At 41.3% G+C, this 17,009-nt stretch overlaps 1 protein-coding gene across 2 annotated transcripts; it reads left to right on the top strand.

Annotated features, from left to right (window-relative positions):
- The first annotated feature begins 3,582 nt into the window (after window positions 1-3,582).
- Window positions 3,583-8,488, top strand: LOC127314214 (auxin-responsive protein IAA25). 2 transcript variants are annotated; one of them, XM_051344671.2, is made up of 10 exons: window positions 3,583-3,753; window positions 4,211-4,371; window positions 4,450-5,508; window positions 5,781-5,838; window positions 5,909-6,013; window positions 6,558-6,844; window positions 7,255-7,547; window positions 7,644-7,782; window positions 7,862-7,938; window positions 8,045-8,488. In XM_051344671.2, exons 6-10 carry the CDS (start codon window positions 6,597-6,599, stop codon window positions 8,050-8,052), a joined length of 765 nt encoding a protein of 254 aa, XP_051200631.1. In that variant the 5' UTR covers window positions 3,583-3,753; window positions 4,211-4,371; window positions 4,450-5,508; window positions 5,781-5,838; window positions 5,909-6,013; window positions 6,558-6,596; the 3' UTR covers window positions 8,053-8,488. The 2 variants fall into 2 exon arrangements, with proteins under 2 accessions (XP_051200631.1, XP_051200629.1); XM_051344669.2 differs by lacking the exon at window positions 3,583-3,753 and adding an exon at window positions 3,861-3,995 and having other exon boundaries at window positions 4,450-5,838.
- The last annotated feature ends 8,521 nt before the right edge of the window (window positions 8,489-17,009 follow it).

The following is a 17,009-nucleotide window of genomic DNA, read 5'->3' as shown; positions in this document are numbered from 1 at the left end:
AAAACATTCCGTTCAATCATAAGCAAAAAAAAAAAAATATGAAATATATGTCCACAAAATTTATGTGTTATTTAAAAATTCGCGTCAACTTTGGTTTGTTTGGTTATCACCGATACCGAACCGATATGTTGTGGTTATTACCGAAACCGTACCATATTTTTATACGAAATCGTATTTACTAAAAACCGTATTAACCGAACCGAATTAATCAAAATAACCGAATACGTAGCCAGAGCTGAAGGTTGAAGGCTGCTTTTGCGTGGTACTTGACTTGGCATTTTGATGAAACCAAACATTAGGCTACGAGTTGTATGGACTTATAGCTGTATAGACTTGTGGCTTTTGATGACAACCAAACATTAAACTATGCGTTGTATAAATTTGTTGAACTACGCCATGTAATAGTTGCAGCTATGCTAAGTAATGTTTAGTATATTGTCAAATCATGATATTAGACTATCAAAGTACTGAAAATATGTATTTTTTCAAAATTATTGTTTACCTATTCTTTATATTGTTGTAGTGCTAATCTCACCATACAAGCAAAGAGATCACCATCAGACCATATCCACTCTCATTCCTCAGCGCCAACCACATTTTATCATGTCAACCAAATAAAAAAATGACTCATCCCTCGCACTCAACCAAAAAGGAAAATTTTCTATCCCTAACCATGTGGTTGAATGCTATATTGGGTACTCAATATTACCATCACTGGTATGAAGTTCAGGAAGAAATATGCGAAAATCCATGAAGGAAACTGCATGAAGTCGAAGGAAATTTACTATGTAAAATAGGAAAGCTAGGCCCATATCGGGTAAATCGACATATACAATGTAACTCGGTCTCGAGGTGTACTCTGAAACCTAGCCCACTATATAAGGGCTAGTAGGAGCCACCGAGGGGAGAAAGATTCCAGAACTCGCAACACCCTGCAACCCTAATTCTTGATAGTATAATATTAGCGATTTTCACCCTTGTTCATACTTCCGTCGGCTACCTAGTTTGGCTGATTGGTCTTTGAGTTCACCATCGTTCTCCTTCCTGAAAACACAAGTCCATCATTATGGGCATTGATAAGGTTACCTCTTGTTAGATACCATCTGAACCAAACACCCTCTTAAATTTCTAGGAGAGTGGTTGTACCTCGATCCATGAGAGTTTAAATCACAGGTTTGATACTAATCTATCTCGTAAAAAAGAAATACTTTTTTCAGCGGGAGGCAACGTCCCATCGATAACGAGACAAGTGTGGTAACTTCATCAATCTCAAGATTCGATCAGCTAGATCAATATTTCGAAGGTGCTCGTAGGCATAGGTTGTGCATTTGTGCGTTCACAGGGGTGAGTATATGCGCGTGCATGAATGCGTGTGTTTTGCACTATGTTTCTAAAAAAATAAACCGTCAACTATCACACTACGACCTATACCTAGATGATGAATTTGGAAGTTTGAGATCCAGATGAAACTCCCAAATAAATGGAGGTTGTGTTTGGGCACATAGATGTATATAAACCTATTATGCAAAATGCATAACAAAATCAAACTTAAAAATATCAAAAATTTCTGAGCTAAAATTCCCCTTGTATATCTAGACAGTCTATTTTTTTCGAAAATGGACACTTTATTACTTACAACAATAGATCCGGTCTCTGCATATCTAAGATGCACACAGCCGCACAATTATCCGTTACAAAACCACACAGATGTTCGAAAAAGACAACAAAGTTCAAGGAAGATAAAAGACTAGCTAGGTGGATCCAGCCGAAGATCATGCTACCACCCATATTGGGAAAAAATATCCCTCGCCGTGTACTCCAACCGTGAAAATACCTTCGTAAAGAGGTCTCGATGCTCCACCCGCTGCAATGGCACCCAAGAGCGGAGTGTAGCTGTGCACCGGTAAATGACCTGCATAAAAGAGGAAGAAATATTATTGAAAATCTTGTCATTTCTACATAGCCACAACGACCAAATAATTGCAATCGCTCCCATCCTAATAAGACGCTTAAACCTTACATCCACACCATTGAGCTAGCTGCCAAATATATTGGCAACACTACAGGATGGGTATAGGGTAGACCCTATTTAAACGGCTGACTATATAGACCTAGCAAACTTACATTGAAAGAATAAGTGTTTGATAGTCTCATCACGATGACAGAAAACACACTTTTTTACTTCCATGCCAGTTGCGTTTGGCAAGATTATCTTTAGTCAGAATAACCCCACGACAAAGATACCATGCAAAAACTTTTGTTTTAAGCGGTATCGTCATCTTCCAAATTTTTGAGTTATTATCGACCGGAATATCAGACTGGATAAGAGCATTGTACATAGAGGCTACTGAGAATGAACCATTCCCGGTAAGATTCCAGCGAAACACATCCATTCCCTGCGTCAATTGAACTATCCAGACATTCTATATTAACACACAAGTTTTCGGGAAAAACAATTTTTTTGTAGCATATGTCAAAAAGATAAAAACAAATCTCATGAATAGTCTCGTTGGAACATCAAAATTTATCTTTTTTACGTGAGACACAAAAAATGTTCATTTTCCCTGAAAACGTGTGTATGGACATAGAATGTCTAGATGCATATGCGCACTTTTATTTCAGAATATTTTGTATTTTAAAATATTTTTTTGCACAACAGGTTCATATGCACTAGTGGATCGAGATGGATATCCAAAAATAAATTGAGAACCTTACACTCTACTACAATTTTTTTTCTTTAACGGATGATTAGTTATTTCCGTTGGTCTGGATGTGAGAATTTGGAGATATTTAGTGTTCTTTCTTGACCATGGACATCTTTCCACTGGTCAAGGTTTACTGTTCCAACTTTAAAGAGTCATGATGTCGGGATCAGTTAACCGAGAATCAACTTAACTCTTCTTAACTCTCTATGAGGCAATTCTGAGTAACATAGATAGTAACATCAACAATATGTAATGGCAACTAAGTATTTTAATGATATAACATGTTATTAATTGAAGAAAAAGAGGATAATGGTAACTACAAAAGCTATGTTATTATCACATCACACAATTCAAGGCAAGATGAGTCTACAACTTAATAAATGTAGCATTTTATATTACTACACCTATGATACTAATCACTATGAAGATAGTAATATAGAGTAGTAACATGTGTATGTTACTACCTAATGTTACTCCCTATTATAACTAGTCTTAGTAACATGAATAATAATATAGCAATCCAGGGACACTTTTACTTTTTACAATCGCTGATACCAATCACACATCAATCTTGCAACCTGAGATATTTTTCTCAGTCGCAACCCTTGAGTTATTATGTGGTACTTAAAAAAATTTACTCTCCCTGACCAACAAAGAATCTCAACTTTATCTATTTGATGTATTATACATCTAAACATAAATCGAAATTTAAATAAAATGAAGACATTCCTTGTTGGACGGAGGAAATAGTTACAACCCATGTTGCAAGCTATTGCTACCACGGACCCAATCCAAATGGACAATTGAAAATTAGCAAAAAATGGTTATATATCTGGAAGCAACGTTGCTGAAGGCCTCAAGATACAAGTCAACCCTTTGCCGTATCATATCTTATCATCGTCTCTTTCATTCCGCTCCTTGCATTTCTCTTGTCCTGAGTTGAAACCTGCAAAGCGATCGCCTTTACGAAAAAAGAGGAGTTGAAAAGGTTGGAAGATATTGGTTAGATTTGACGGGGTCAATCCATCCTATCTTCTTCAGCACATAGGTAATAACCGCCTCAGGTGTTCGATCACTTGCTTACAACCACTAGATCCACTAGACGTTATCATCTTCGAGGAGTAGCTAGTTAGTGGCTGACAAGTTAGAGCTACAGAGACCGCGCTGCACACCAGGTGTTTGATCATTTGCCTGCCAAAGAACCCCGCATTCTCTTTTGCGTTGCTGTGACAGTGCTCTGGCAATAATGTGGTTCGGCGGAGAAGTGAAGAACATGGATTGCATCTGGAAGTTATGCCTTTTGTGTTTTCGTCAAAAGAAAAATAATATTACTTTTTTATGATGGTGCCCAGATGAACGCATTTGCCTTTCTGGTTTCCATCACTCAGTTCATCTGATTAATCTGCTTTAATTTGTCCCAACAAGTGTCGCTTTGTTATATTTTTTTCCTTTCACATCTCCCTTCTTTATTTGTTCTTTTCACTAAATTTCGTGTTAATTAACAGAAATAACTATACAAAATGCCAGAACGGCGCAGTGCAAACTAGAACATGCACTCATGCATTCCCCTGAATGGTTCTTGATGTTCTTCACTGTACTCAGCCATTCGGCAGAAGGCAATCGTAACATCCGTAGAGGAGCTGCTACCCGCAAACTTGTACACGAGGTATCAATCCAGTCTACTTCTACCTTTTCCCAATTACTTGAAACTTTTCATATTCAAGTAACTTTTGTACTGTTACAGTTATGAAGATACGATAAATCGAAGCACAAGCCAGAGCAACCAGAGCATCCCTGACTCACTCATCATTATGAGCTTGAATCCTATGCGGTGTTAAGATAAGTCAACAAAAGCTTCTCATTATCGACTCCACTTACGCTCTGCAAATGGCATGGCATGTAGATCAGACAGGACATGTTTTTTTTGCATCGCCTATCATCTGCCTACTCCTTAAGCACTAAGAATGAAATCTGTACCAAAGGGTAGTTATTCCGGTGAATTTTGTATAACGAGGGTTTTAGATGGGACATGATACTATTGGGTGAACAATTAATCGTTATACACTTGCTTTAGCATGTAATTAGGCAGGCCAATCATGGAGGAACGGAACTTAGTTAGGGAGATAGCCCATAGGTTTGCACTTTGTACTGATGCATATATTAGTAGATCTTAACATCTTAGATGTCTCAATAAAGCAGATGCATGCAAGTGGTAAAGCTGATAAATGAAAAGATGAGTGTCTTTCCAGTGTCTTTACATGTAAAGAAGAGATACTAAACAGTATGTTAACATGGAATGTGAGGAGCTGTCGATTTATAGAGGATCAGGAACAAAGTAACATTTTTTTTCTAGGATATACATACAAAGATGGTACAATTTCATAGATTCTTAGGAGTCGGTGAGGAGAGGCATATGTAGGTGCAGCATGGAATCATATGCATTGCTCGCATTAATGTAAAGAGAACTGAGCAAGCATAGTTAATCCAACCTGTCAGTTGTAACGGACATGGATAGAGTTTGGTTATAAATCTAATATATCTTTGGTAAGTATAGCAGAAAGAAGGAAATTATTTTCTTAGTTAATTTATTAAGGGCTCATGAATGCAGAATTGATAAAGGTACTAGATTTAGTGAAAATTATTGGTGTTGCAGAAAACATGGAAAATCATGTTTAGTTTACCTGAAGTATATCAATTATTTTCTGCAGATTGACAAATATTCATTAGTAAACAAAAGCGATGGGAAATTGTTTTTCATTATGTCACCGCAACAACACTTTCTGATGGCCGGAAAATGTTACTGGTATTTGTTTTCTGTCTTTATTAAAACGGATAAATGCTTTGGTTGACCAATGTGTTAACATGTATGACACATTAGAATATAGTGCATATTCATTTGCAATTACTAATAAACTACATGTGTGAGCCAGAAAACCGAAACAAAAGCACAAACAGCGCTATCCTGGAACACATAGACATTTGTATTGAGCTTCCCTTAGTTGAAACAATTTCCATCTAATCTTAAGAATATGTTCAAGATGAGGACATTCGCTAACCTGGGATTCATCACAACAGAAGATCACATGTGTTTCACGATTATGCTTTAGAGTTTGCATAATGCAATGAAGAAAAGGTAAGAAAGCATCTTCAGGAGCATGTTCAGGTTCAGTGTTACTGCTATCTAAACTGCTAATTCCATGCAGAACAAGGAGAAAACACAGCAAAGTGCAGGGAGCAAGCTCACTTTCAAGTGGACTGAGGTTTCAGCTGGAGCTCCAATAGTCATTGCATCCCCCCCGAGACACAAGGTCAGACAAACTCGATAAGGAGGAGATGTACATCCACTCGTCCACTTGTGTTCAATTCCATTCAGTTTCATGCACTTCCGAGTATCTGCTTACTTCTCCTTACACTTGACTTGGACTTTAAATCTTGATGGACTGAATGTGATTATGGTCTTTATTTCATTATCGCCAAATATCCCGGATAGCACAACTTAAATGAGCACATGAACTTTAATTTATTTACTCTGCTTCTCTCTTCAATGAACAGGCATTGCTCCTCGCATCCTCTTTAAAAAATACATAAGCTAAACGTGAGCGATACTATGGAATCAAAACCTGTACTATAAATTTTGTAACTCAGTAAATACTTCTGTACCCATCATTATCACTTCATACTTTTGTTAGACTTAGACCCCACTAGTCCACTTTAGTACTCACCAAGGTTCCCCACAAAGCCACCTGCCTTTCTCATCATCTGCCCCCTCACTTACCTTTAATTATTCCATCTCACAGTTACCTCAACACCATAAAGACCTCTCTCACACACTCTCTCAAATTGCACATACAGCTGGTAGTAAATTACTAGAGCTACAGCTTGGGAGAAGCCATGAAGAGCTCTTCAGTTGCATCAAGCCTGAAACACGAGCAAGTAGATGCTAGCAAACTGCAGGAAGGTGTCCTCAACAACCTTGAGCTTAGGCTTGGAATTTCTTCAGACAATGGCCTGTGTGGTGGTGGAGGCACTACTAATCCATGGCTTGGTGTTGGAGTGCACCCTTGGAGCCTGTCTTCCGGGCAAGACAAGGCAGCCCTGGAGCAAGTTCAGCAGAGGCCTAATGAGAGCCACATGCAAAGGTTTGGTTATCATTTAGCACAAAGTAATAGCTGTTTCTTCGCAGTCTTGTCATGGAAACATGATATATGAATTTAGAAAATTCTTTCGTTAAAAGAGGGCTCATCTATGAACAGTTTTATGTTTGTGCCTGTTTTGATCTCTGTAAGATTTTGGCATAGCATAAGAAAAACATGTAAACAAAGCATAGAGAATAGAATAGTTCACAATATGCGGAGAGAAATAATTTTCATGTGAAGATAATAAAACATGGAAGGTAAAAGAGGGAAATAATAACTGGAATTGTATTGTGGTACTAATGTACTGCCATCTCAAGTTGATTTATTCCTTGTTGTCACGAATTACATACAAAGAGGTGGTGAATCTTTGCTTGTCTGCCATCTTCTCATCAAATTCCACTCACAATTTTCAGAGAAGATCGCCCCCAAGTGGTCGGATGGCCACCATTGTGCACATTCCGCAAGAATCTGTCCACCACATCTACAAGGTCTGCATATTCTCAAGATCTGAGCAAAGTGGAACCCTGCTCTGAAGAAGAAGAAGACCATGGAAACACTGGAGTTTCAGGACAAGAGAGGCCAGCTATGTTTGTGAAGGTGAACCTGGAAGGTTACGCTGTCGGGAGGAAGATCGACATCAATGCGCACCACAGTTACACTTCTCTGTCCGGGGCTCTGCAGAGCATGTTCCATGGCTTCCTGTCAGGTATTTTTGGTTTGCACTGCACTGCACCCTCCATGCATGATCAAACTCCATACTGCTCATGTCACTGACATATATGAGGTACTTGGCTGATTTCAGATGGCCATCGGAGGATTGCAACTAGAGAGGATGGAGAGCAGCTGGAGCGTCAGAAGGGCAATGGTGGGATGAAGAACTACATCCTTCTGTATGAGGACAACGAGGGCGACCGCATGCTCGTCGGCGATGTCCCATGGGAGTATGTTGAGCGTGGCAATTTCTTTATGGAAGAAGTTGAAGTTGTCACTGATCGACCTTTCTTGCATATGTTTTTGCAGGTTGTTCATCGCTTCAGTGAAGAGGCTTTACATTACTAAGGACTCCAGAGCTGACAAAAGCGACACGAAGAACAGTGGTGTGTTTCTTTATGCTGCACTGCATTACAGTTACACACCGTTCGTTCTGACAAAGTTTACTGCATTTATTTGTCAAGTGACAGTACTATCTTGTTCCTTTTGTAGTTACATGATGATTAGATGTCGAGGCTGTTTCTCTGCTTCTAGCAACTGAACTGACAACAGGAGATTGCATACGTCGACGTGGCACGAATCTCCAGGATTGTAGACGGTCCTGATATGGTCTTCGCCTACAACGGGCTGCCGAAAATCTGCATCCTAAGCTTCGAATTAGGTTGCCTGTAAAAATCTGTTTATTTTACCTTCTCGCGGTGCATCCAGGAGTGTAGTACGATTAAAATTAATGTAGGAAGTTTTGTTTGTACAATCGAATAGATAGCGGATTAGCTAATACTCATGTAAAATAGCACTGGGTGTAATTATGTATCGTGGAATAGGTAGTAAGGCTCCGGTACACTGACCTGTTAAATCTTCTCCGCAAAGTGTTTTATCAACCTCCATGGAGCTTTATGTCTTTTTTAGAAAATAAAAGCTTTATTACCGGGTCTCTACATCATGGATGTATGCGGCCTTGATTATGATGTTGTTTATTAGTACAAAGTAGCATAGTGACCATCGATTTTGCCAGGCCATCATCTTTAATGTGCTAAAAGTGCTACCAATTTATTTTTATTTATACAGATATTTCTTCCTTCTATTTACCCTCATTATTATATAAAGCACAACCGTTTAGACATGGATACATTCTTGAAAGCGTGTCTTCGTGACTTTCACTTCATGTATTAAAAGATGGATTGTGTATGGGACAAAGCTTTTACATCCGTTTCGAAAAAAAATGGATTGTGTAATGTTCTCCTGTCTTTAGGGTGCTCCTCGTGCTTCTAACCAGAAGCACCCATATTTTTCAAGGCAAAAATTATATTTGTGGTCCATAACTTTTGACACGATGTAAATTTGGCTCTCCAACTTCAAACTGGACTTTTTACCCTTCAACTCTTAATTTCACATGTCTTTGGTTCTTCGAATGATTTTGAGTTTTTGACTACTCAAAAGTGGTTTTGACCGACAAAGGGCATATGTCATGCCATCAATTTCATCATGATATACTACAAGATAAAGCAGGGGAATAAAATAAAATTGTTAGCAAATATATTTGAGGAAAATTTCCAAAGAAAATCATGAAAAAGAACGTAATGATTTAACAATTTTCTTCAATTACTTCTTTAAAGATTTGCTTTTTGAATTTCCATTTGTCTAAATTTACTCATTGCTATCCAACTTTAGGATATTTCCTAAAAACATTCATGGTATTTTGTCAATAAAAAGTCTTCTTTGACATTTTCGTTTCTCCTTTTCTTCCTTGATCTTACTTGATATTGCTAGGTTTTGCGTGGTATATATTTTTAATAGATATTAATATTATTCTGATTTTTTTAAATATGACTATATCTTCGTGTTACTTTGAAGGCCGGGTTAGTGCCCTAAGCAACTTATGTTTAGAGAATCATTGTGTCAAAAAAATGTTTAGAGAATCATTTTGGAATTAGTGCTGTGTGCAATTGAGAGTCAAAAAGAAAGAGAGAAGAGTCTGCAACTCTGGATCCCTCTTATCTCTCACCAACCAGAATAGATGATCAAGAATACACCTACAGAGCAAGACCTGCAAGTTCTGCATCCCACCAAAACATGATAACAGTTGTTCACAAACTAACTGACGAAGAGACAAAAATCGCGTATGTTCGAACTTCTAGTTTTTAGGAACACAACAAACGTATAGGGCATAAAATCCAAGGTAATGTAGTGGATAAGCTGCAAACTCATAGGGCAATGTAAGAGCCGAACCCAGATCATCATCATGAGTAAATTACTACACGATGCGTTCTTCATTGGATCGTAACAAGACCTATTGGATTCTGAGTTTCTGACAAGACAGAAAGAGCATCGTAGCTAAAGTTAAACCTATGACTATGGGTGGATCATCGCTTATAGATTTGCCAAGGCAGTGAACTATCACAGAAGGTGTTCATCGAAGGTAACTCAGGGATTTGATAAACTGCAAACCAAAGCACACATTTATGCAAGGTAAGAATAGAACCACATCATGATCTCAAAAAGAGGAACATAACTCGCTGAATTATTATATTACACAAAATGGTTCAACACTGCCCAGATCACATGGTGGATGACAGTAACGATACAATGATATATCCTTTGATCATAATAAGACAGAAAAACACATGACATCTAAATTTACAACTGTGTTCTTAGATCGATGATCGTAGACAAATAACATGGGTTCATGACCACAAGTCCATGAACATTTCCTTGAGATCCTCGATGCCGGAGAAGTCCACGTCTTTGAATGCCTCGTCCCGTGCTTTGTCGCAAATTGCTCGGGCGTTGGCCCTGTCAGCGAGGAAGTCGTCGTCCACCTCGACGTATCCATGCCTGCGGTACTGTCTGCGGACCCAGGCCTGGTGTTCGGCGAAGTCCTCCTCAATTTGAATGAAGACCCGTGCAGCGATGTAACTGCGGGACATCTCCTCCGCCGGAGGCCACAGGTCACGGCGCAGGCGTCTCAGGGCCCTGACTTCAGGCCGGACGCGATGGTCAGGTTCAAAGGCCTCCTGGGCGAGGATCCAAGCAACCTCCTTCTGCGGCAGCCGGGTCATCTTTTTCGCCGGAGCCTCCTCGCCTTTGGCCACCGTCGCCGCCTGCACCTTGCTTTTCTTGGTGATGCGTGGCTCCGGCGGGCACTCGTCGCCGGCCGACACCGCCTCCTCTGACTTCCTTTTCGTGGTGGTGCACGGCTTCAGCGGACAATCCTTGCCGGCCGCCGCTTTCTTGGCTGCAATCTCGTCCGCCGACATGTTGCGCCGATGGTATGAACCCTCCACGCGGGCCATCGGTTAAGCTGATCTTCTGCGCCTCTTCCGCCTTACTCAGGACGCCGCGAGATCTCAAATTGGGGAAGCAGCTGATGGTGATGGTGGCCTGGTGGGGTGTCGAGATTATAAAGCAAGAACCTTTTTCTTTGGCGCGCAGGTGTGGATGTCGACCCGGAGCGGGACTCGGATCGGAGACAGGATCGACTGATCCACTGTTTTCTTCCGTGTGTGGGTTCGGAATTTGGAGAGGAAATTGCAAGGACCAGCAACTCTTGGGGAGGATGTTGCACAGACAAATCACTTAAATTTTTTGTTGCGCAAACCAGTGCTTCTTTGAGAGAATATTGCAGAGAGCTCTAATGACCGCTTAACAGGACATCCAATTATTCGGTTTCACTTAATCGGCTGACCTAACGTGAACCTAATCTTAATAGAGTAGGGATTATTTACTCTAAAACTTCCATGCTCGCTTTATTTAAAAATTAAAATGATAAAAAAATTCATGAGTTTTATGAATTGCAAAATAAATTGGGACATACCCAATGCTATATATCCTACAAACGTCTAAACTGGGACTGCTCATGCCTTCGCTGTCATCACTGAACGATGTAGTCCTTGCGTCCGCCGCCATGGGAGGCCCTAGCCGCTCCCAGTGAAGGTGGAGCTCGACGCGGACTCCATTGACGACACATACCAAGCCTACGTCGTGGACTCGCCACTGTGGGCGAGGTGGTTCGAGACCGAACACAAGGAGCGGTGTGCTAGCATTGAGGCGAACCTTGAGGACCTCGACGATGACGACATGGACTACGAGGCGTACGGTCCGTTATGCAGCGGCTATTAGAGATGACCTAATAAGATACAGAAATGCACTTTTGATCCCCAGTGCATATGCTCCCTTTACGTAAAAAAATGAATTAAAAAATATTAAAAAGTTTGAAGATTTTTTTTAGCTTATATATCTCCACATTCTATGTCCTCGCTTACGGCTCCATAGTAAAATGATATTTCTTTATGGCATTTGTCTGTCTTTTTTGCACAAGCCACGTAACAATCCATTTTTTTTTTCCTCAAATGACTTCGTGAACACGTACGACGTGGAGACGTATGCGCAACATTTTGTTTTGAATTTTTTTGATATTTTTAAATATGTTTGAAATGCATTTTAAATAATGGAATCATATGCATCAGGAGCAAAAGCACCATGTCCTAATAAGATAGGCCTTTCTTATCATATACTACTATATTAACCATATAACCGGATCCTTACAGCTGCTTGCAACGATTAGAACTAGAGTCGCTGGTCTGTGCAAAATTAAACTTGAGTCACTGGTTTGCGCAAAATCTGCCCCAAGGATTGCTGGTATACGCAATTTTCTCGAATTTGGACGAACCCGTCTCGGACTCGGAGGTCCTCTGCAGGCCTGGCTCACAAACGCCATGGGTCCACGTACTATTTTTTTCTTAATATAAATGGGCCACGTACTAATTGTGTACGTGATCTGAGTGCGTTATTTTGACATGGATGCGGGCTCGGGGCTATCCTCACGGGTCGATTTCGACAAATTTAATCCTTTTTCAAAAAGATCAGCAAAATTTGATCTTTTTTAAAAAAATTCAATCTTTTTAGTAGCGTCTTTCCTTCAGACACTACTTTCTTCATGGTAGCGCCCATAGGGATGGCGCTGAACATCTACCAGCATGGCAAGGGGGCTCGCGATTCGCGTCCTCAACTCCGTTGACAAGGGCGCTAACCTTTTAAAGTTTATCTTCCTTCACATGGCCAATGATAATTTTATTAGCCTCTAGATTTAGTATTAGACATTGGCCCTGTTTTTGCTAGTTAGAGTTATGGTATGCGACTATGATTTGGTGTCAATCTTGCCATGTGTAGGTGGATCTTGGTATTGTTATTGTCGTTTTCAAATGTATAATATATTTATAGATCTACTTAATCATAGATCTAGTTAATATTATTTCTATATCTAGGAAAACTTGGCATGTGAAGATTATAATTAATATATTTATTTTGATGCATTTGATTTTTATAATTATTTTGTAGATGGCAAGACTTATTGTTGTCATTATTGTTCGCTTATCTTAGTTTTCAAACATTGTTGTAGGCAATTTGGTTCGCTTATTGTTCTCATTATTGTTTGCTTATCTTAATTTTCGAATATCGTTCACAGTAACTTTATTTTGAAATTTGTTGTAGGTATGGCGTCGTTCGGTTCGAAGGAGAAACTGATGAAGTGGAAGCACACTGCTGACCTTTGGCCATCCAATTTTCCCAAGAGACGGAACGGGTTTGTTGTTGGTGTGGTGACCTTTGTGTCTCCAAGCAATATGATTAGTGGGATGAAAAATACGGAAGGAGGTTTTGGATGTGTTCTAACTATGCACATGACAAGGCTAAACCAAGAAACCCAGGTGACTACCGGCCGGTATGTGTCTCCACTTGTAATGAATATTTGTTGAGTGCTTGACATTAATAATATTAAATGTGTATTTGCAATCTTCTCCACCTCTTTGTGAATTCATGAAGTTGATAGAGTTGGAGAAATATAGATATCACAAGGACACTACAACATACTCGGTTTTTGCTAAAGATTTTACCTTGTCAGTGAATGTCAAAATACCGTCACGGGCACGTGATACTGACAGTTTTGAAATCCATGGTGAACATCGCATCACAGATGGCCTGGCTGACGGTTGAGCATGCTGTCATGGATCCGTGATGGCTGAGTCCAAGCCCAAAATCCAGCTAGCCCAACTCGTTGTGACGGAAATTACCGTCATGTGTCGGTTGTCTTGACTGTCAACCACCGCGTCAGGTGTGTTGGGACAATGATTGTACTGTCAGGATCATGAATGACCTGTCAGGCCAATGATTAAGTTGTCAGTACGGTCGACACTAAGGTTTATCGTCTAGCCTAATTTGGCACGCCAGGTGGAAAGCCATTCACGAAAATGTCTTTCAGGGTCCTTTGTCTGCGCATTATTTTGTGCAGATTTGAAGAAGCAAGAAAAGAAAGCCCTTCCTATGGCTGTCACAGCTGTTGCACCTTGTTGGATCCCACCTCCGCAAGGTCATGTGAAGATCAATGTCTACGCTGGTGTGGGTAAAAAGAATGGGCAAGGGACAGTGGATGTGATCGCTAGAAGTGCTCAAAGAGAGTATATGGGATCATCATCACTTGTGTTCCCTGACAGCACTGACCCGGAGACCCTGGAGATGCTTGCATGCCGAGAGGCGTGTGCTCTGGCTGGCGATCTCTCTCTGAGGTGGGTTCGGGTGGCAACCGACTGCTCCAACATGGTGAGAGGTTTGGAGAGGGGCACTATGGGAGCTTACGCTCACATAGTTTGAGAAATCGTGGAGGTGAAGAAGAATTTCCAGGAGCTGGTCTTCATCCACGAAGGACGGGAGTTCGAACAAGGAGGCGCATGCTTTAGCGAGAAGCGCTATCTACGATGAACCAGGCCGCCGTGTGTGGCTCAATGGACCGCCTGAGGGTTTTTGTAGAAATATTCTAGCCGATTGTAACGAACCTATGATCGTCGAGCAGCGATTTCTGACGCACTCTTTTCCTTACCAGGGTACCGAAGGGGACTGGAAAGTTTTTAATGAGGCGGCTCGCGTACCTAATAAAGTGTGTTTTCCATAAAAAAATGTATTCTTCTGTCGGTTCTTTTGGTATCTCTTCCCTAATATCATAGTTCTGCCAGGTTTTCTCGGGTTTTAAACATGTCGATCTTTGAAAATGTTTAATATAGAAAATTATTCAAATTTATAAAATTTTCAGTTTTTTGAAAATGTTTTCAAATTCAAAAATGGTTCCATAGTTCGGTTCCTAGGCGGACGGTGCCATGGTGCCACTGCCGCTAGGGGCATGCTTCCTTCATAGCGCGGACATCGTCGACCGGTGGTAGCACAGGGAATAACTCACTAGATCCACCAGCTGGACAAGCCAAGAGACCACGACCGGGTTGCTTCCGACATCCTCCGGCAGGAAGTGCAGCAGGGCGTCAGTGGCCGCGGGCGCAACCCCCCTAGACCGAGAAGCTCGGGAGGGAGAGGCGGTTTCTCGCTAGCCACCTCGACCTGGCCACGTGGAGCCACCCCTCCTGGAAGGGCTGCTGGCCCGCCGTCGTCTGACAAGGGAACGTGTGCGAGGGCCCATCTTCCATCGGTAGTGGGGCTGATGCACGATACGTGGTTGGAACCAAGCGCCGCATGAACCACTCCACATGGCCCTCCTCGATGGGGCCACCCTTCCTCCGCGCCAACATGCGCGAGGAAGGCATGGATCTTGCGAAACCAGAGGTCACCCACCTTGCTTGCGCCCGATGGCGTGTGCTTGATGGAAGCGGTTGGTAAACCCCAAGTGGAAGGTATGATGAGCACAGCGGCATGTTTTCCCTCGCAAGAAACCAAGGTTTAATTGACCAGTAGGAGAAAGGCATGACATTTGAAGGTGTTACTGGCTGACTATTGGCAGGGCGCACTACCGACGTCAGCAACAACGTGGAACCTGCACACAACACAACCAAAATACTTTACCCCAACTTACAGTGAGGTTGTCAATCTCACCGGTTTAATGAACACAAAGGATTAGACGTATCGAGTGGAAAGAAATGTTTGCAGTAATTAAAGAGAACAGAGCTTACAGAAAGTAAACAGAACAGGGTTGCAGTGGATGAATTTATTAGTGTAAAGGAAAGGACCGGGGTCCATAGTTCACTAGAGGTGTCTCTCCATAATGATAAATAGCATGCTGGGTGAACGAATTACAGCTGGGCAATTGAAACAATACCGACCATACATGAAAAGATGATTACTATGAGATTCGTTTGGGCATTACAACATAATACATAGACCGTAAACCAACTGCATCTATGGCTAATAATCCACCTTCCGGTTATCGTCCGAACCCCTTTTAGTATTAATTTGCAAGCAATAGATTATCACATTAAGAAATGTGTGTAAAGTAAATAATAGAATTATCCTTGGATAAAACATTGTTATTTTCTCCCTGGTAGCAACAATACATCTACAATTTTAGAAGTTATTGTCTTTCTTCTAGAAAAATAGAGGCATGAACCTACTATCGAGCATAAATACCCACCCTTGGAGTCACAAGCATCTACTTGGCCAGAGTATCTACTAGCAACGGAGAGCATGCAAGATCACAAATAACATATGACATGAATATATAATCGATCTCAACATAGTATACAATATTTATCAGATCCCAGCAAACACAACATGTAGCATTACATAAGGATGATCTTGATCATGTAGGGCAGCTCACAAGATCTAAACATGAGGCACAAATTGGAGAAGACAACCATCTAGCTACTGCTATGGACCCATAGTCTAGGGATGAAGTACTCACACATCACTTCGGAGGCAGGCATGGCGATGTAGATGCTTCCGGCGATGATTCCCCCACCCCCGGCAGGGTGCCGGGAAGAGCTTCAGAACCCTCCCGAGATGGGTTCTGCAATGGCAGCCGCGACAGAACTTTCGTGCATGGAGGCTCGGGTATTAAGGGTTTTCTCGCGATCGTGATTAAATAGGCGGAGGGGCGATGTCGGTGGAGGCCAGGGTGGCCCACACCACCCCTAGGCGTGGGCCAGGGCTATGCCGTGCCTAGGGCTGGCGTGGCCGCCCTACTGCCCCCTTCGAATCCCCTTTGGACTCTGTATTCGTTACAGAAAATATTGACTTCCGCTTTTGTTTCGTCCAATTCCGAGAATATTTTATGTACAAATTTTCTGAAATACAAACCATGAAAAAACGGGGAACTGGCATGGTGGCATCTTGTTAATAGGTTAGTGCCGGAAAATGTATAAAAGTGCAACGAAGTATGAGCAAACATATATGAATTGGTGTAAAACAAGCATGGAACATCAAAAATTATAGATACGTTTGAAACGTATCACCCCTACCTGGCGCGCCAGATGTCGTGTCGTGGATTGCGACACCAGAAATGGGACTCCCCTATTGGTTCGGGGGGGAGCAGAGCACAATCAGATCTATCGACGATCGAGACGAAGCTCACAATCACACAGATACACATGTTTTTTTACCCAGGTTCAGGCCGCTATGTGCGAAACCCTACGTCCTGCAACTAAGTTGTATATGCTGGTTATTCTCCAATATAGTGTTTGTTCCC

This window comes from Lolium perenne, chromosome 7 (genome assembly GCF_019359855.2).
Source record: "Lolium perenne isolate Kyuss_39 chromosome 7, Kyuss_2.0, whole genome shotgun sequence".
Classification (NCBI taxonomy): Eukaryota; Viridiplantae; Streptophyta; class Magnoliopsida; order Poales; family Poaceae; genus Lolium; species Lolium perenne.
This window is presented reverse-complemented; position numbering and strand designations above follow the sequence as displayed.

Coding starts and splice junctions, on each gene's coding strand:
- LOC127314214 (XM_051344671.2), top strand. CDS start 6,597: ATGAAGAGCTCTTCAGTTGCATCAAGCCTGAAACACGAGCAAGTAGAT. Junction 6,845..7,254: donor AATGAGAGCCACATGCAAAG/GTTTGGTTATCA, acceptor CACAATTTTCAG/AGAAGATCGCCCCCAAGTGG. Junction 7,783..7,861: donor GTCGGCGATGTCCCATGGGA/GTATGTTGAGCG, acceptor ATGTTTTTGCAG/GTTGTTCATCGCTTCAGTGA.